The sequence below is a fragment of the Spea bombifrons genome, chromosome 1, assembly GCF_027358695.1.
Source record: "Spea bombifrons isolate aSpeBom1 chromosome 1, aSpeBom1.2.pri, whole genome shotgun sequence".
NCBI lineage: Eukaryota > Metazoa > Chordata > Amphibia > Anura > Pelobatidae > Spea > Spea bombifrons.
In genome coordinates, this window is record NC_071087.1 from 59,691,788 (window position 1) to 59,711,422 (window position 19,635).

At 39.0% G+C, this 19,635-nt stretch overlaps 1 protein-coding gene across 8 annotated transcripts in view; it reads left to right on the top strand.

The window, feature by feature from the left end:
* TCF3 (transcription factor 3) overlaps nt 1-18,033 on the top strand; it is a 37,262-nt gene extending 19,229 nt beyond the window's left edge. For 4 of the 8 annotated variants that reach the window (XM_053461771.1, XM_053461772.1, XM_053461769.1 and 1 more), the window contains 17 exons: nt 426-502; nt 592-688; nt 802-866; nt 1,548-1,677; nt 2,024-2,073; nt 5,730-5,832; nt 6,867-7,006; nt 7,127-7,247; nt 8,192-8,250; nt 8,590-8,668; nt 9,148-9,221; nt 9,332-9,514; nt 9,722-9,833; nt 10,047-10,221; nt 10,515-10,753; nt 15,195-15,332; nt 15,567-18,033. In XM_053461771.1, coding sequence (XP_053317746.1) covers nt 426-502; nt 592-688; nt 802-866; nt 1,548-1,677; nt 2,024-2,073; nt 5,730-5,832; nt 6,867-7,006; nt 7,127-7,247; nt 8,192-8,250; nt 8,590-8,668; nt 9,148-9,221; nt 9,332-9,514; nt 9,722-9,833; nt 10,047-10,221; nt 10,515-10,753; nt 15,195-15,331 — 1,841 coding nt within the window. In that variant the 3' untranslated portion in view covers nt 15,332; nt 15,567-18,033. Of the gene's footprint in view, nt 1-425; nt 503-591; nt 689-801; nt 867-1,547; nt 1,678-2,023; nt 2,074-5,729; nt 5,833-6,866; nt 7,007-7,126; nt 7,248-8,191; nt 8,251-8,589; nt 8,669-9,147; nt 9,222-9,331; nt 9,515-9,721; nt 9,834-10,046; nt 10,222-10,514; nt 10,754-13,855; nt 14,095-15,194; nt 15,333-15,566 lie in introns of all 8 variants that reach the window. The other 4 variants (XM_053461774.1, XM_053461775.1, XM_053461777.1 and 1 more) reach the window with 4 other exon arrangements.
* The last annotated feature ends 1,602 nt before the right edge of the window (nt 18,034-19,635 follow it).

The following is a 19,635-nucleotide window of genomic DNA, read 5'->3' on the forward strand; positions in this document are numbered from 1 at the left end:
ATGGCGGCTCTATTTTCTCAGAAGCCGGTGTTAAGGGAGCTGGTACATACCCTTGGTATCCCCCCCGGGGGGAGGTATTCCCAGCACTGTTGGTGAATGCGTTTTCCGCACTGAATAAAATAACAGAAAATGTTGAGGGAAAAACAAATAAGGACTATTTTTTGTTGCAGATCAGATACTATGTTCTCGAAACACTTCCCTACTACTGTGTAGTATTCTGCTTCTGTAGTTGTTTCACGTACGCCAACACCAGTCCATGGCAGCTTAAATTGCTGCAAAGTTAGGGTCATTTTTTTGGCGTTTGCAGATTTTCATGTTTTTAATTTATTGATATATAAAATTTGTGTATGTACTCATATACTGTGTGTATAATTACCACATTGTGATTTTTAAAATTACTTACATTACATAAATTTGTTTTTCAGGTCTTGAGGAAAGGACTGGATCTGGAACATGGGGACCGGGAGATCACAATGGATCGTCTACTTTTGACCAAGGAAGGGTGAGCAAATGTGTTTTTCTCATTCCTCCACATGATTCTATAGATTTCCTGCAAATTTCAGTTTAACATTTTTAATTCCTTCGCCGCAGGGTTATGGAGATGGATCACACTATGGGGAACATAGGGAGCTGCCGTCTCATGAAGGGAATTTGCCCTCTTCTGCATTCCTTGCATCTGGGCTTGTGGGTGAGTATAGCACAGTTGAGGGAAGTGAAAGAGGATCGTTATCCACTGTAGAGCCTGCATTTTTGGTGGTAAATGCTACATTTTAAGGATTTATTGTACTTGTTTCCTTACAGGTAAAAATGATCGTCCGCCCTATTCTTCATTTCCAAGAGACAATGGGATGCCCCCAATTAATCAGGTAAACTAAAGTAAAAATTGGTATATCAAGAAAAATAAAGGTTTTGCTCAGTTTATGATAAACATGTAGCTATATTTGACAGGGACAGAATTAGATATTACCAGATGTTAAGGTTGTATAAACCGACCTACTGTCTCAGACAGACCTCCATAGAAGAGCAACTATCATGGCACTGTTCCGGTGGTTCTGTTCATAAATTGTAAAGCGTCACCACAAAATGCATGTAATTATTAGGATAACATGGGTTAAAAGGCTTTTCTGAATAGCAGTGCCACCTGAGACCTAACATAGCAGACATGTATACAGCTTCATATGGGGCATTACTGGAATGTAGTAAAAATGCTAGTCTCATTGCCCCAACGTACCCATCAAGGTCGGTATTTGTGATTTTGGAAGAGAAATCCTGATTTAACTTTAAACAGCCCTCCAATAATCACACCTGCTGGATGAATTGGATAAATTGTTCGTTCACGTTCCAAGGCCACTGATCTCATCTGCAACCACAATAATAATTTGTAAATTGTAACATTATAAACTTTTTAGTATTAGGCAGTGAATTTTCCAAGCAGAGCCTATTAAACATAGAGTTAGTGTTTACTTTGTGGCATTTGGTTCTCGGTTTTTAGTATTTTGTGAGCCAGCACGGGCAGTTTTGATGAGCATGTGATCTTTTGCTTTCAGTCCGGATTCCTGCCCAGTGAGATGGGAATGAACAGTCCTGGTGCCTTGTCCCCCAGTGCTGGGAAAGGAGGGTCTCAGTATTACTCATACACCAACAACTCACGGCGTCGGCCAGGAGAAAACAACATAGGTATGTCTCTGAAAACAACGTGGCCCTTTCCATCAAAGGTTTTTAGGCGCTTATGATGTATAGAGATTGATGTTGGACTGTATGGCTGTAGGTGGCATTTTACCATATTAAAGAGTCTTGTGACTTGAGCATAAAATATGCATACCTTAATGTAGACTGCCATTGACAAATCTCATTTTGCTACTGTAAATCATGTGACATTTTGGATGACCTTCCTTGCTCAGACGCCACACTGAGATTCTTTATGGCAATGAAGTCCGTTCCTCCATAGAACTTTATTAGTTATTGTGCTTCCTGATGCTAGCATGAAGAAAGAAAAAGTAACTTTCAGATGTTCCGTTTACAGATACCCAACCCAAAAAAGTGCGCAAGGTTCCCCCAGGACTTCCTTCCTCAGTAAGTGATTTTCAGCATTTATAGCATTTTGGATTAGATTATAGAGCCAGCACAAAACATAATTACCTGTAATCCGGAAATTTCAAATGCAACATGGATTATGTAGATTTGAGCCAATGGTTTAATAATTTTTATCTTCCTTCTCCTAAAAAAAAAAAAAAAAAAAAACTTTAATACATCTCATACCATCTTCATGATAGCCATGTGTTCATGCTAAAAGCATTGTTTGAATGTCATTGCATTGGATCTTCCTTAACAGTGCATTGGGAAACGTTTACATGCTTATGGCTGACTATATTAAATGCGGTTCCGTCTCTTCACTGTTCACATGGAAAATCAATTGGGGGGAAAAATAAATATTTTTCTTTGGGCATTCAATCTGGATCGTAAACTCGTTGGAGCAGGCCCCTCCAAAACTTTTGTTTCTTTATGCCCAAATTGTTATCTGATGCTCCATATGGTATGTCCTGTTTACTTATTGCACAGTGTTTTAAAATATGATGGTGCTATAGAAATCTATAATTAATATGTTGTATATAGTGATTTAGTGTAGCTTTGAACAAAGGTGTTTTCTTATTACATCAAAATTTCCTTCATCTCCTGATAGAGGTTAACTCTGTGGTGTAGTCGTGTGATTTAGGTGAGATGATGGTTCATGGCAATGCTTATAAAGTCATTTTTTTTCTGGAGAGTTTCATTAGTCATAGGGTCATTAACGCATTCTGTTTACCACAAGGCAGTATACTAAAGGACTTGGTCTTTATTTTAAGGAAGCTGAGCCAGGATAACAGAGCTAGAACGTTGTCTCATTGTATCAAATATACACAAAATAATACACAATATAATATCTCATACAACCCCATTAGCAAAAAAAACAAAAAGCATAAGCAAATATTTTGTAAGTACTTTAATATGGATTCTGTACATCCTGCAAAGCAGCACTTACCCTCCTTGTCCGAGCCACAGTTTGATTTTTGAGTCACTGAAATGGAGTGCATGCTTGCACAGGATCTTGTTAGAATTCCGAGTACTCTCACGCGAGCCATCTGGCTGGCGGGGAGTATACCATGTGTACACACTAGTAAGCAGGGCATGGGAGCGGGGACACCCTGCAAATGCATAGAAGGTGATTCTGATGAATCCTTTCATGGATTGGCAGGGAGTTGAGAATTTTAGTTAAAGGTGACACTCAGCTGTCGTATGTGTTAACGTGTACACAATGGCTCTTTAAATAATGATGATTCAGCACTGTGTAGAATTCCCAAGAGTCAAGAATATTTTCTATTTTCCATATTTGCTGTGCGAGTCTTTGTTGAAACACCTTTTGTTAGTACTTTTTAGTGCTTTGGCCTGTTTAAACACTGTTCTAATTTGATTTAAGTGCTTAAAGGGGCAGTTTAAGCTCACTGACAGCCCTGGTAAAGAAGAATGTGTATTATTGAATTGAAATTAATGAGAGCACTTGCGCGTGGGGGTCTGAATATACCCCCACCCAATGCGTTCGTTGAGCCGGCGCAGTTTTCTGACTGGCTGTGAGTATATCCGCATCTCTTGCACGGAAAATGGGGCAAATGCAGAATTCCTAGCTTTGGAATTTTAAAAGGGACACCACTAAAATTTAAATGGCCCATGTACTAAGCGCATATGCCGGCTGGCTTGTACTTTTAAGCGGACATTTGAGGTCAGTTATGTGACACACGCACAATTCAGCTAGCTTACGCAATTATAATGCAGCGATTAATTTCACTAGTTACCTTTTCCATGGCAATTTTACTAAAAAATAACAAAGGTATTTTATTATTATTATTAATTATCCCATAGCTTCATGCAGAAGTGAGGTGCCTATACAACTGGAGCTCTGAAGTAACATGCTGAGCCCATATAGTAAAACACAGCAATGTGTCATTTTTCTTGCTCCTCACCCCTCCTCTAAAGCTTTACCACCCCCTCTCTCCCAGCCAGACAGAGCAAAGGAAATGACTTCACTCTTGGAGGGGGTGAATAACCCCACTCCCCTTTCAACAGTAACAGGGGGTTGGGAAGGAGGAGGGGGTCTATGTGATTTACAGCTTCCTGAGTAACTATTAACTGCTTCGGTCCCTCGCCATATGACACGAGTATGAGACTGGGAAATGAGCGTAGGAAACGGAACAAAAATGATGCAAAACACGCGCACACGCACACACATACTATTCTTTATAAATCCTTTCTAATATCCTCTATAGGTTTCCACAGCCAGAAATGTCGCAGAGATGAACTTTGTTTCTAAACGTGTCAAAGAGTTACCTTTAAGATTCTATACAGGAGAACAGAGACATGTCGTGCTATTTCCACTGAGGGATCTCTGGATTTCAGTTGCTTATTGAATTCAGACTTTTCTACTTGGGGATATTTACATGGAAGTAGCAGTCGAATACAGACTCTTAACTTTTACGGGTTCTGTCGTATACGTTAGACTTAACCTAAATTATAAACATAGCTTGTGATTGTCTTCATGGATGTGTGGTTTTACAGCATGTAAGGATGGACGGATGGATGAATCCAGGGCTTTGTCTACCATGTAAAATTCTATAAAGAAAGAGATCCAGTATTAATGTTCAATACCTGCTTGTTTTCCCAACAGACTGGTTTAATTAACTTTTTCAAACGGTGATATATTTGGTTGTCAGCTAAAGGGTTAAGAGCAGTACAGTGAAACATGAGCCCTGTATCTGGGACAGGAGCAGAAAGTCTCTGGGGAGGGGGAGGAGCAGAATTCCACAATGCCCAGGGATCCCTGCCCAATACATCACAGGCTTATAGTGTGTGTGTGTGTGTGTGTGTGTGTGTGTGTGTGTGTGTGTGTGTGTGTGTGTGTGTGTGTGTGTGTGTGTGTGTGTGTGTGTGTGTGTGTGTGTGTGTGTGTGTGTGTGTGTGTGTGTGTGTGTGTGTGTGTGTGTGTGTGTGTGTGTGTGTGTGTGTGTGTGTGTGTGTGTGTGTGTGTGTGTGCCTGCCTATATATGCAATATATTTTTTCCCATAATATATATATATTTATGATCTAACTCTGTAAATAGCGGTGTGTGTGTGTGTGTGTGTGTGTGTGTGTGTGTATATATGTATGTATATAAATTTGTATGTGTTTTGTGTATAATTTTAGTCCTGTGACAAAAAAACACATTCACCCATCTGATGCTGTCCCCTAATACCCCTGTTCCCTGGCCCCATATATATCCCCTCCTCCTTTGAAACCCCCTCACTGCTCCCAGCTGCCCACAATTCTGGAGCGGTGCCAAAATACAGCAGATGGCGCTGGGGGGCTGTGCCCCTTCCCCCATCTCTAATCAAATTATAGGAATCCAGAATTTTAATATCCTATGTATTTTAGGATTCCGACTACGTTGGATCTTCCATTAACCTCTGCAACTGTTCGTCATTTTGAGAGTGCACGAGGGTTAAAAAAAAAATAGTAAAAAATGCCCTACAGTATCTTAGGATGCAGTACGTCGGTAAACTAATCTCTATTTCTTTATCCCCATTTCCTGACCTCGCAAGCGTATTTTTTTTTCTTATGCTATGTGTCTTCAACAAGGGTTTCAGAACGCAATGGGGTATCACAAGGCTAGGGAGTACCTTACCTCTATTTTACCTTGCCTCTATTTTCTCCTTCCGTGCAGGTGTACCCCACAAACTCAGGTGATGAATACAGTGGAGATCGGGGAAGTTACCCTTCATCCAAAACGTCTAACTCAATCTACCCTGGAGGTTTTTACATGACAGGTCAGTGCAAAAGAATAAAGGAAGCACACACATTCTATATCACGGCATGTAAATGACCCATGCTTCTCTGACCCATGCATTGTATGTTCTGTACAGGTAATGGAATACACTATGCCTTGTTGTATTACAGCATGCATCTTATCACTGTATGTATTCTAGATTACAAAGTGCACAATGTGCGGACCGCATGTCCAAATACTGTACAGCCCTGCACCAAATGCACACCACAAATAGAAACTATAAGTATAGGGACATTATACCATTGTAGGATGCTGTCTCATTATTTGTGTAGGAAATACCTTATTATGTAAAGTTTTTAAATACTTGTCTACCTCACGGCAATGAGAGCTGTGAGTATATACAACCTCGTCCCAACCATGGTTTTTTTCCACCCCAGTGACCAAATATTTGTTTTGTTTATACTGTTTGTTTTAAACACACAATGTCTATATATTTTCTATATATTTTTTTCTATTTTGCTTTGATCCCCACTGCAGCTAATCGACATAATCGCCAAGCATGAATCTATATCCCTGCATTGCTGATCACGGTACCAGTGATCAGCCTGCAGAAAGGTGGTCATCAGAGGTCCCAGCAGGGTCTGGATGGAACCTCTGGGAACTCTTTTGACTTCGATACAGCAGTATTAGGACATTCAACTTAATTTTATAGTAATCCGTGCTAGCCAGGGATTTCCCTTGTAACGATTGGGTACACCCCTATCGTTTTGGGAGACCTCACCAGTAACCTTTTTTAAATATGTAATTTTCTTTTTTTCCAAAAAAAGTTTAATTGGCAATTTTCTTTTGGCTTTTCCCATTTTTCAAAGCGGGGGAAACTTCACCTGGTGACTATTATCTGGAGATTACAGTGGGTCAGCATGCCACATAATCACTTAGAATACTCTCTCCTCAAAGTTTCTAGGTTGTTTAACTAGTTTCTAACAATTGTTTGAAGGCTAGTTTTCACTAACAGCAACTTAACAGCAGATATTTAGAACTTTATGTCACATGTTCCCTTTTTTTCTTCATCAGATGGACTTCATAGTTCCTCCGATATCTGGGCTTCCTCTGGAGGTATTGGGCAAGGAGGGTATGGTTCTTTACTTGGTGGTTCTCAGCCTCCCATCGCCCAGCCGACAAGTTTTAGCAGCTTGCATCCCCACGAGCGAATGGTTAGTGCTGCCCAACAGATACAGATTTCAGTGTACTGCAATTCTGTTGCAATTGTTTTCTGGTAATGTGTAATAAATGCATCTTCTACCATATGATGGGAATTTTTTTTTTCTTTCCAGGGTTTTTCAATGCATTCCGGGGAGGTCAACCCTGCTGTGCCATCCAGCTTCTCCTCCACTCCTGCCCAGTATGGAGTCTCCAGCCACACACCCCCTATTGGTAGCAGTGATACTATGATCGGTATGTTGGAAGACTCAAAATAGAAGGGAGTCCTCATTGGAAGCTTTTAAGTTGCATTCGTACACATTGGTTAACATCACACAAAGCAGGGTGTTTTAAAGTTATATGCAGTCAAAAAGGGACATTCGAGTCATCATATGCATATGGTGTTGCCCTTGCAGATTCATGTAGAGGATTCTGCAGATACACTAAAGTTCAAAAGTTTGAGGTGACCTAGAAATGTCCTTATTTTTTGAACAACCATTGCTCTTGTGTTCCAGTGGCATGTTGTGTTGGCTAATCCAAGTTCAAGTTTAAAAGGTTAATTGATCGTTGGAAAACTCTTTTGCAATTATGTTACACAGCTAGAAATGTCCTTGTTTTCCATGAAAACGGCTAAGTGACCCCAAACTTTGTAGAGGAAGTATATATTTTCCATTTTCCCACCACTGGCCAGTTATCATGCAGTCGATATATTTGGCCAAACACATCTTCCGCTACAGGATATACCTACCACCAGTCAGCACCAGCTCTGGTTCAGTGGCTGCTATGGGGGGGGTCCAATTAGACCTCCATGTTGGGAGTGTTCCTGCCAAGAAGCCAATCGGCCCCAATAAACAATGGAGCGTTTAGTGCCCCGATGCAGCTTTAGAGGTTGTGGGTTTTTTATTTCCTTCTAGTTTGAATAAATGCATAGGAAACTACTTACAAAGTAGAATCATATTCATTTCTTAAGAGTTCCCTGAGATACTAAAGTGTCCACTCACAGGTTCTTCACAATGAGAACGGAAACATTCTGTGTATGGTTTACAAAACAAAAGTAATTGTGGAATATATTGCTTGCAATTTGAAATGCAAATTATACAAAAAAACAAATACAAAGTACAGTATATATTAAAGTGTCAAGCACAGCATAGATTCTAATTTCAGGGTAGTAATGCAACATTTTTGTCACCATCTTGCAGGAAACAGAGGGTCAGCTACAGGGAGCTCAGGAGATGCACTTGGAAAAGCACTAGCATCGGTACGTATTCAACTATTCTTTATATAACTCAGGGCCAGTCCTTATGTAAGGGAAAGTAAGTGTCAAACAGTCATGCTAGATAGGGAATTTAATGAAATGTGCTAAAAATCATATTGCCCAGGGCCAGCCCCGATAACCTCTTAAGGCTCTCCTGGTTTATATGCATAATTATACTCTTTTTGCGTTATAACCTTTTGGAATTATAGGTAATGATCTTTGTACATTCAGATTACAGTAATGTAGGCAGCCCTCATGCAGCCGTTCCCTCCTGCCTCGTTAAAACTGTATAATGAGACCTATGGGAGGGGGTCTATAATATTTAACTCATTGTGTTTGTAGATTTATTCCCCGGATCATTCCAGCACAAACTTTTCCTCTAGCCCATCCACCCCCGTGGGATCTCCACAGGGAATGACAGGTTTGTGAACCTTTTTGTTTTTCTGTGAGTAAATATCCATGCTTGTATGTCTATGCGATTTATAAAATTGTCTTTTGGCCAGATGTTGTGGATAATTTTCATACTGGTGTTGAAGGGAATGACTGACGGCTCTGTCTATTGGCCACAAACCAGAGTTTCAAATGTGTCTGTCTTAATTAATTCTAATCATACCCTTTGAAAATATATATTGTAAGAAGAGCTACATAAATTGTTGGCATTATAAATAAAAGATAATAGGCAGTGTTTATGTGAGAACTTTATTATTTTACAGTTTTTATTCTTTCAATAATTATATATATAAAAACACAAAAAGCGGCTTTGTTGTCGGTCAAATATGTTTTGGGGTGCTTTAATACTAGACCGTATGGCCACACTTACCCATAGGCTATATGTTGCCAGCCCACCCCTTTTGGATACTTTGCTAACACATTTTATTGGGTCAATCTTTGTATATACAGGTTCAAGTCAGTGGCCCAGGGCAAATGGTCCAGGAGCCCTCTCCCCCAGTTATGATGCACCGCTACACACTTTAGTAAGTATTTGGTACCAAGGAGGAGTGCTGCACTCTCTTCTTCAAGTAATTTTCTATGATCTGTCTAGGATCAACAGAACTTCAGAAATTAACAATGTTTCCCTTTACAGCAGAGCAAGATGGAAGATCGCTTGGATGAGGCCATTCATGTGTTAAGTCGTCATGCTGTAGGTCAAGCTGGCTCACTCCCTGCAGGACATGAAGACATGCATACACTCCTTGGAGCAGCTACTAGCGTTCTGGGGTCTGGCTTTTCCTCAGCAGTTCTGTCTCTGGCAAATAGACATTCTATGGTAAAAGAAATAGCTGATTTAACTACGTTGTCCCGTAAACCCTCTAGTACAACCTTCATACAGAGAATAGCTGTCCCACTGTAAATTGTACATAAATGAAAAGATATATCAAGTTGTCAAACAAAACACAGAAGTAAATGTATTCCTCAGGTATTGTAAAATGTGCCTAAGTTTCGGGCATCACATCCATCACTCTTCTCCTGCCAGGTGAACTCCCATGCCGATGATAGTGCTCCTAACTTGCTCCACAACCAGGTGTCGCTACCCACGCAGCCTAGCTCATTGCCTGATGTTACCCGGCCACAGGATACATACACAGGTGAGAGAAAGCTCATTGTGAACTGTGCATACTACAGTTTCAGGAATACGTACAAAAATATTTAAAGGTAGATATAGCTATTATAATATTCCAAAGACCTGATGTGATCTTTGTAAACAAATTGATATGTGTCATTGCAATATATTAAATGTCTTCATGTTCATTGTGAAAAGTACTCCATTTTACAGACTCCAATGCATGGTTCTCGTACAGCTCTGTCTTTTGCAGGACTCTCTGGACTGGCCAGGGCAGTGGTAGCTTCTGGCTTAGCAGATATAAAGCGGGAGAGTAAAGAGGATGAGGAGAATAGATCTATTGGCGATTTATCGGACGACGAGAAGAAGGATTCCAAATCACAGAGAAGTCGGACGCGCTGCTCAATTAACAGGTCTCCTTAAGCTCTTGGGTTCTGGGTGGGAGGAAAGCCATGGTAAACAGGGGGGAGAGAGATTAGGAAAAATATTCTTGGAAATCATGTTTTCATGTGGTGTATAACATTATTGCTGGTCTACAGAACTTGCAAACTAAATTACACTAACTTAATTAGTGGGAGGGGACCCTTTCAGGGAGGAAGAACAGGGAACCTATACACACGGGTGCACAGATTCCTCTCCCTCACTGATGCCCACACTTCCCCATACCTGATTCCACCCTGCCATCCTAATCGCCCCTCCCCCTCAGTCAAGATGAAGACGAGGACGACGATAACCTTCCCCCAGAGCAAAAAGCTGAGCGTGAGAAGGAGAGGCGGGTGGCCAACAACGCAAGAGAGCGTCTTCGTGTGAGAGACATCAATGAGGCATTTAAAGAACTGGGGAGGATGTGCCAGCTGCACCTTAACAGTGAAAAGCCACAGACCAAGCTTCTGATCCTGCACCAGGCCGTCTCTGTCATCCTCAGCCTGGAGCAGCAAGTGCGAGGTGAGTGGGACCAGGGAGAGAGTGGTGGGGCATGGATCTGTCTGTCTCTCCCCCTCCGCCGCCTCCCCTCTCCCTGCCAACCTGGAGATATACATGCAGTTTCCTTTGCTCCTAAGTCTTGCTTCTGGATAGTTCATGTATATTCTCCTACCCATTCTTGCTTGCTAATATTTTGGATTACTCTTTTTGCTTTGTTTTTGGGGTGTGTTAAAGGGTTTGTGACTAAAGTGTTAGGGTCTTGCATGTCTTGCATGGTGTTCATAACACTGATCAAATTTCTACTCTTGTGACTTAATGTGGGTTAGGAGAAAGTATGATGTAGCAGGAATGCCCTTTCTCTTGTCAGTGACCCAATGGGATGTACAGATGAACTCTGCCCAAATCATGCCCTGTGAAGACTGTTTGTTTTTATTTTTAATCCCCACCCCTAGCCCGTCATTCTCTAATAGTCTTTTTAGTAATGGTGCTCAATTTATTGAAATGTGTGAACAATCCATAAGATTCCATGACAGCATGCCCAATCTGTTATGGCCTTTAATACACTGGTATAAATTTCCATTTAACAAAAGTAAGAGGTCTGTAGACAGACCTCAGGCAAAGCATTCTTACTGTGTCTAATGCACATTGGAAAGGAGAGCAAGTGTGTGAGATGTGTGCGTGTGTGAGTATGTTAGTCTGTGCATGCTTATGCCCATCCAGTCCTCAAGGCAATGCTCTCCCTTTCTCTGCAGGCTTGCTCTTACGCTGGGATTTTATTTTTATTCTTGGTGTTTGGACACTATTCCCACCACTGTCTGTCCTTTTGACCATACGTACAAAGGGAACTAAGTTGTTTCCGTTGTCTTTCTCATTATCTATACATGGAGAAGCATCATCTTTCATTCTTTCTATACTGCTTCCCTCTCCTCATTTTTCCTCCCAAACTCCCCTACTCATCTTCAGAAATCAGACAGCCTCCAAACCCCCCTGCCTCGCCTTGGTCCGTGTTCTCCCCTTTTCCACACCTTGTCCAGCTGACCTTGCACTTGCTGCTCTTGTGGACTGGCAGCTAAGTAAGGCATAATGAACTCATTGCTATTTGGAGTGCTGCTGTCATACACTACCCACACCACAGTTAGCAGGTTAGGGGCAATGTAAATGGGGAAAGCCAGCTATAAACTGCATTCTGCAGGTCTTGAGGTAGGTATAGTGTCAACATGCACATTCCTTGAATACATAATGTCCTTTTATAATATATATATAAAATGTGGGGTCTCGACATTTTAAGTATATTGTAAATGGTCATATGTAAGCAAATGTGCAGGTTTCTATTGAAGGACTTCACCAGCCCTATTTTTACATTAAATGCATATTCATTTTTACATTTTCACACATGTGATGGGCTGCTAAGACTCCTATTAATTTCAAAGGGAGCCTCAGCTTCCCATGGGATTTGCAAGAAGTGTACTTATGTATGCTTTCTGCTTACCCTTCTTGGTTTTGGTAGAGGCAGCCAGGGGAGAAGTTGAATATCTTTTTATAGTTATAAAATATCATCTGTTTTATAACTTCACTTTACAAAAGAATGGATACACTCATTTTTATGCAGTAATACGCATTGGAGTTCTTGCAAAATAGACTCCAGTGTGCATCGAAAATAATTTCTGCTTCTTTAAGTATGACTTTATGGGTACAAAATACCCATACAAGCTCATTTGTTACCTGGAAATTGTAAATACGCACACTTTGGAATCCGAGAGATCCGTTCCTCCACCTCCATCAATCACGGGAAAACAGTCTTTTTGCTCTGGAAGGAAGAAAATCTTCGCCTTTGTCTGACTGACAATATTCGTCAATGAAATATATTCCCAAAAGCAATTACCTCCTCTATAATCAATAGCTTAGAGTGCGTGCATATATTTATTTCTGTACAGTTTTTTAGAGTCATAGATTCAGAAATAGCACAAACACTTGGCAAATAGTTTTATTTCAAAACATTTATATTTTAGCGAAATTAGCAGTTGAGAATTTTGTTCATGTGGTTGCAGTCTTCTGACAAGTTTGCTTGGTGCTGCCATGTTGGTTTTTAGATCACTACAGATACAGCTGGCTAATTTTATCAGCAACATTAGTAATAAAGATCCCCGTTTTTTTGTGACTTAACCGTAATATTCTCATAAAATGTTGCCATTTTTTTCTTATGATTTTGGTCGATTAAAACAAAGGAATGTGAATCCATTATGTTCGCAAGACTTCTGATCACAGAATTATAGAATAAACTATAGTATGGGGCAATGTGTACATGTAACTACTTTATTACATTGGTTTAGATATTCAAACTATGACCAATGAAAGCTACACTTCTTGTTCAAAAGGCAAAATAGCAATTTCCATTTTGGAACTGTATTTTGAAGATACTTTTTTAAAAAAAAAAAAAAAAAAAAAAAAAAAATATATATATATTACTCATGCATACTTTTCAGTCAGAAGCTGGAGTTATAAAACTATTTGTTTCTAAGTAGCACACCTTGTAAAAAATAAAAAAAATAGTGTACTCATTTTTTTTTAATCAATGCCTAGGATTCCACAATGTAGTTTTAATCGATAAATGAATCACAATTTAATAATCCATTACCAACTTAATTGCTAAAACTAAAGCTACCCTGCAAATGTGTAACAGAAAATTGCAACTACATGTATGCTTTGCATCAATTAGTCACATGAATGCATTATAAACTACATAACACATTTTATAATATTTAAACAATATTTAACTTAATTCATATGCACATATACATACATATGCAGATGACTGGGCACTTAGTATATAACTAGTCATCTTGTTTCCTTGAACTTAATCTCCAGCATAATTATTTCACTATTTTTATATATAAATGTTTTTGTGTAGTCATTTGCATGTATGAATACGTGAATCCTATGTTTACCTATAAACATAGCTATATGTAGTACAGTGCACGCATATATGTATCTTGAGTTTTATCTGTAGCTAGTTAAATGGATACAAACACGCAAGCACATTTGGCACCCCTGGCAATGAAAGGTTTACTGGGGTTCAGACCACCCCATCTCCCCCATTTAACCCTTCATTCTCCTGGGGTCCAGCAGTGGAGGAAGCAGTAAGGAGGAGGGCACCTCCTTGGAAGAGAAGGACACGAGAGATCGTGAGAGGCGGATGTCAAACAATGCGCGGGAGAGAGTGCGCGTCCGTGACATCAATGAGGCTTTCAAGGAGCTGGGCCGCATGGTGCAGATGCATCTGAAAGCCGACAAGGCTCAGACCAAACTCATCATCCTACAACAGGCTGTGCAGGTCATAATGAGCCTGGAGCAACAAGTGCGAGGTATCTTTCCACTCCTCCCCTTATAAACCCAACACCCGTGTACATATATTTGGGTATGTGTTCCACATCTAATCATACCCTGCCCGCCATCTTCATCCCCACCACCTCTATGTTCCACTGGCAAGTATTTGTACGCCTTAACTCCCTCATTTTCCCGCTTTAAATTCTGATGAGCATGCACATTTTTCCATCTCTCTCAGCTGCCCCTTATGAATGAAATGACTCCCTCTCTCAATTCTTTTCAGTTTCCTTTTACTGAAGTTAATATTTTTTTTCCTTGCACATATACTTTTTATAAGATGGCATGCATAGTGATGCAAGCGCTTTACAAAGAGAAAACTAAAATGGGGTATCAATTCCTACATGCCCTTAAGGGTCTAAGAATCTATCTTTTCGTGCTGCATAAACAAATCGAGGTACATGTCTGGTACTTGAATGAATTGGCGTCCTGCAGTCTGTTAGTTAATAAAGGCATGTATTTTAAGGAGGGTCATTGTAAAAGTGAGGCACCAAAATACTCCACTCTGCAATGGTCATTAAATTGGCCTTCTTGCCTAGCTGCAAGAGTTTCTTAGATCCTCTCTATTCTCTTCAAAGCTTATTTTTTCGCAAAATTTACTACAACCTTGTATGTCATTTTCAATATCTACCAATGGCATCTTCCAGCCTTTGTCTCCTGCTTGCTTTCCCTACTATGTTGGTTCTTTATTCATTTTAACATTTGTGAAGGTTGTGTTGTGTTTGTAAACGTCTTTTCCTGTGTGTTTAAATTGAGAGCAAGCTTTGAAGGTGTGAAATTGTTTGTGGGAGAGTGATGTATGTTTGGGTTGATTTGGAACCACTTGATTGTAGCATAATCTCTTTGAATTCTTCTGTGCCCCTTCACATGAAGGCTTAAATATGCAAAGAAACTTAACACAGTGGATTTAACAGGCATGAAGCATGACCTTCCTTTCTTGAGTAACACAATCAAAAGCTAGCACTAATTACTGATACATTAGCTTATTGCCCTGGCCTGTTGTGTGCCCATAACCTAGTGTGTGCATGTATTCATAAAAGTACAAGATCTGTTTCAATGTACTAACTGCCCTCTTCCATAGAGAGGAACCTGAATCCTAAAGCTGCCTGTCTGAAGAGGCGTGAGGAAGAAAAAGTATCAGGTGTTGACCCCCAGATGGGTCTTTCTGGGGCTCACCCAGGTTTGGGGGATACTCACAATCCTGTGGGACACATGTGAGGTAGGTATTCTACGAGTAGGACTTTTACATTCAAAACAATGCCACCTGAACTACTTATAATACTTAAATCGGGACTTTACTACAGGTTTGTATTTCTTAGAATAGTGGAGGTATATTGTAAAGGCTGCATTGTAAATTGAGGTAAATCAAAGATTAGCGCGTTGAGTTGTACAATTCTTTGCTTTTGTTTTTGTTTCAACAGCTTGTAATTTTTATTTCTCTATCTTTTTACAGTTTTCGCAAGTGACCAGGAACATTTCCCTACAGTTCCTTCAGTTTTTTTTATAATAAATATATATAAATTTGTTTTTTATGTTTTTTTTTCCTTTGGAAAATCATCTACGTGACACACAAGTCTTTGTGGCCTTGACTATATTTTCCAGAGATGTGGACTCTTGCAAACGAATTTTCCAACAAGAAAAAAGAAGAAAAGACAAAAAAAAAATGACTCAATGTGACATCTCATCTTAGGACTTTTTAAAGCAGGAGGAAGAGATGTCATGAGAAATTGCCTTAATTAAAAAAAAAAAAAAAACATCATTGACTTGTTTTAAAGATGGCGAATGTGGTTACGTTGGGTTAAAACGTGCCCATGTACTACCACCCCTTGAACTCTGGGGGAGCATGGATAATTTTCCTGACCTTGTGCCTACTCTTGTAAGACAATAACAAGTGACTTCCCCTGCCCCTCCACATTTTTTTTTTTTAAAAGACATAAAACATTAGTATTCAGTAATCAGAGGTGTTTTTAAAGTTAGAACAAATAGAATTTTTTATTTTTATTTCCTTTCCTATAACATTTTTGTATAAAATGCCAAACAAAAAAAAAAAAAATATATAAAAATATTTTTTTCACTCCCTGTTGACCCGAGCCCCCTTGAGTTTTTTCTTTTTTTTTTAATGTCAAAACAGCCTGCCCACGGATGTTATGCTTCACACTCCTTAGATGCCTTTGCAATAGGTTATCAGAAGAAACTGTGACCCCAGCATGGTGCATCAATTATAATTTCCCAGGTTGCTCCTTGTTTTGTTTTGTTTTTTTAGCCATGTGGATTAGAATTCATTTCTACTAGAAATATTCCATCATATTCCATTGTTTCAGTGCTTCCCAAGGTTTTTATATAAAGTTTCATGTGCACGGTCTTTATGTCCAAACAAAGTGGAAAAAAATGTGAAATATAGAATCTCCTATATTCTTGAGGCTAAATTCTGCTTTCCTTCTTAAAAGGCAAGTGGTCCTTGAAGGTGGGGAGAGGGGCAGTTCAATGTCTCAAATTGTTATGCCACATTTAATAGTCCCATAATTATTTGGAACATAGCATTTCAACGTCCTGATGGGCTTGCTTCATTGCACAGTCCTTACAGACGGAGGTATCAAAACAGTACTGTAACATTTCAGATACCCTTTCCCCATTGTATTTGAGACAAGGCATACTTCGATGTATTAAATGCAGCATTAAAATATTGGAGTGCCTTTATTTTTGTAGTTGTGGAGGGGAAGGGAAGGATTTGGGTTTTTGGAATAATTCTGGAAAACTTGCCTTGAATAATTCATAAATATATATATTTTTTTTTATATGTGAAACCTTTATGACACCTTGAACCATTTTTGAGATCTTTGACTATGTTTTGAAGTATAAATATCATGATGAAAAGTACTCTGTTAAGTAAAGCATAGTCATTTACATCAAAGATTTTTAGTAGTGGTTTTGCAGTGCTGTTTTGTGTGTGTGAATCCATTTTACAGATCATGCCTTGATTTGTGATACTATTCTGTCAATTTCCAGTGTCTCCTTTTTGATTTTCTTCCATGCTCTATTGTGCACCATGCAGTGTGTACCTCCTCCCCCCAGTCCTCTGCCACAGACTTGTTAAGAATCATCTTGTTATAGCAGCAATACTATTGATGATGAATTGGTAGGACATAGTTACGTATTCAAAGAATACATACATATTGCATCCATCCAGTCATCCCAGAAATATTTTAAGTTTAACCTATTCCATTTAGCTGTAGTCTGACATATGGTGAACCCCCTATCTTTGTGTGTCTTGTGTATTTTTTTATATTAAATATTTCATGAAATCTCTACTTTTGTGGGTTTAAACACAGACGGTGTGCTTATAATTATAGGGCACACTCCAAAACATAAGGGTGGTGTTAGGGATACTGGGACACACACAATACAAAAACAAACAGCACTGCACAAGATCAAAAAGTACAAATCAATGACTTCCCCTGAAACAGACATTGTTTAAAAGTTAAGTCAAATGTGAATGCTAGGTGAACATTTCTTTTGGCTTTTTTTCCACAGCAAATAGTATCCCTCTATTCTAATAACCACACAAAAGTATTTTACAATAAAGACTTTTTTTTGTTGTTTTTTTTGTTCAAGAAGTGCAAACTTTAAAAGAGGACTGTATTTCTTGAGTGCCTCAGATCTTTCATTTTTTTAGATAGTTTTATACAAGTGTCAAGTCAGCTGGCTGGATTATTTGTAATTTTTAATAATAAATAAATAATCCTAACTTTTTTAAGTAGGTTTTGAGAACTGTCTTGTATATATACTTGTGTTGTAGCAATACATGTAAGCTTTTATAACTATATAACTTGTTGAATCCCAGTCTTTCAGATGATGTATACCGATGAATGATTAAAATGAATACATTTTTAAAAAGTAATAAAGGTTTTACCTTCCACTAAGTTAAGGGTTTGTCTATACTGGCCCCGTTTTGGTTTTTGCAAGTTATCTTCGAATTGTTAACCTTCCATTCTGGTACTCCTGTTTTGTAACAGCCATATCCATTTTGAAAATAGGTTACCCTTAATATAAACCAGCTTTAATATTGGACCACCTATTTAATCCCTTTTTGGCATTCAACACGGTAGTGGTTTTCAAGTCACATTAAATCAGTTGTGACTGTATGGAATGCGATCACCATGTTCTTATTGTGTGCAAAGTATTTCATTCAAGTTAGTGTGGGGTATTTATTGTCTTTCGTCTACATCAGTATGCTATTTGTTATAGAAAAAGGAACCTCCCACTCGATGGTTCAAATATATTTAGTATATGAAGAAAGCTCCTCCTGGGGGTGGAAATGTGTTTTATAAATCTTGGTTATGAATCTGTTCTAGAGAACCACATATGCAAACTGGTAATATTAGAGCTGCTGTGAGAAACTGTTTGGTGTTTTGACCTGTACACAGTTTTTTTAGAAGAAGAAAAAAAAAGCTTTCTATATAGGCACCACAAGAGACAACTATGTGTCTTTTAAGGTTTGGGCAAGCAGCTGCTTAGAAGCAATTTAAGAATTTAAAGAGCCTACCATGACCTCAAGTTGGAAGTCCTTGGTCATCTTAATGCCGGCAAATTGTATGAATCACTAGGTCTGCTGAGATGAGACACCATTGTAATGCAGCATCTAAATGTATAGGTTACAAAATGTACTTAATGCTCCACATCTCCTTTTAAATACTGACCGAGGTAAGGAATCATTCCTATTTTATGTTGGTTTATTAATGGAGATGACCAAAGCTTAATACAAATAATGCAGAGTGGGATGATTTAACGAGTAAAGTACAACTCCCACCAACAAATACCAAGTCCATGACATTGCCACAGAAGGAAAATGATAAGTTAAGAAGTCCACCACTAACAGCAAGGTTTAACAGTCCAATGGAAGGTCATGCCCAAATCAAAGAAACAAGGGTGTAGCAAGTTGTGCCATTGATGTGACAGAGAAGCAACTTAGTTCAACATCACAACGTGACCAAGAAGAATTAGAGCATGAGACGGGGGCGGGGTTGTTATTTAGACAACAATGATAGAATTACTGGATACCATGTGCTATCAATGACCCGGAATATACCTCACTGAATAAATTAAACATTGCGGTCCTGTACAATGTGATGATGCTGTGTTTGGCACACAAGAATTACGAAGAGTAAGTGGACATGGTCAAGTCTGGAAAGTTACGTATACCACTGTTCCCAACCTGTCGCCGTTATTATCATTATTAGAACAAGCACCTGGTCAATATCATCTCATATAAAATTAGCTATTTTCATCAAGTCTTTTGGAAAAATATATATATCTTCTGCTATGACCATTACCATTCGTCATGACCATGTTCACTGTTTTCATTACTGGTTCCACCGTCACAACCACAAGACTCGGACTCATGAGTATTACAGTAAAATAAATGGTGAAGAAATTTAAACATTTCTCTGTTGATACATGGGCTACTAATATGGCCATGTGCTATTTGTGTAAAAAAAAAAAAAAAGTACGGTGAAAGAAGGATC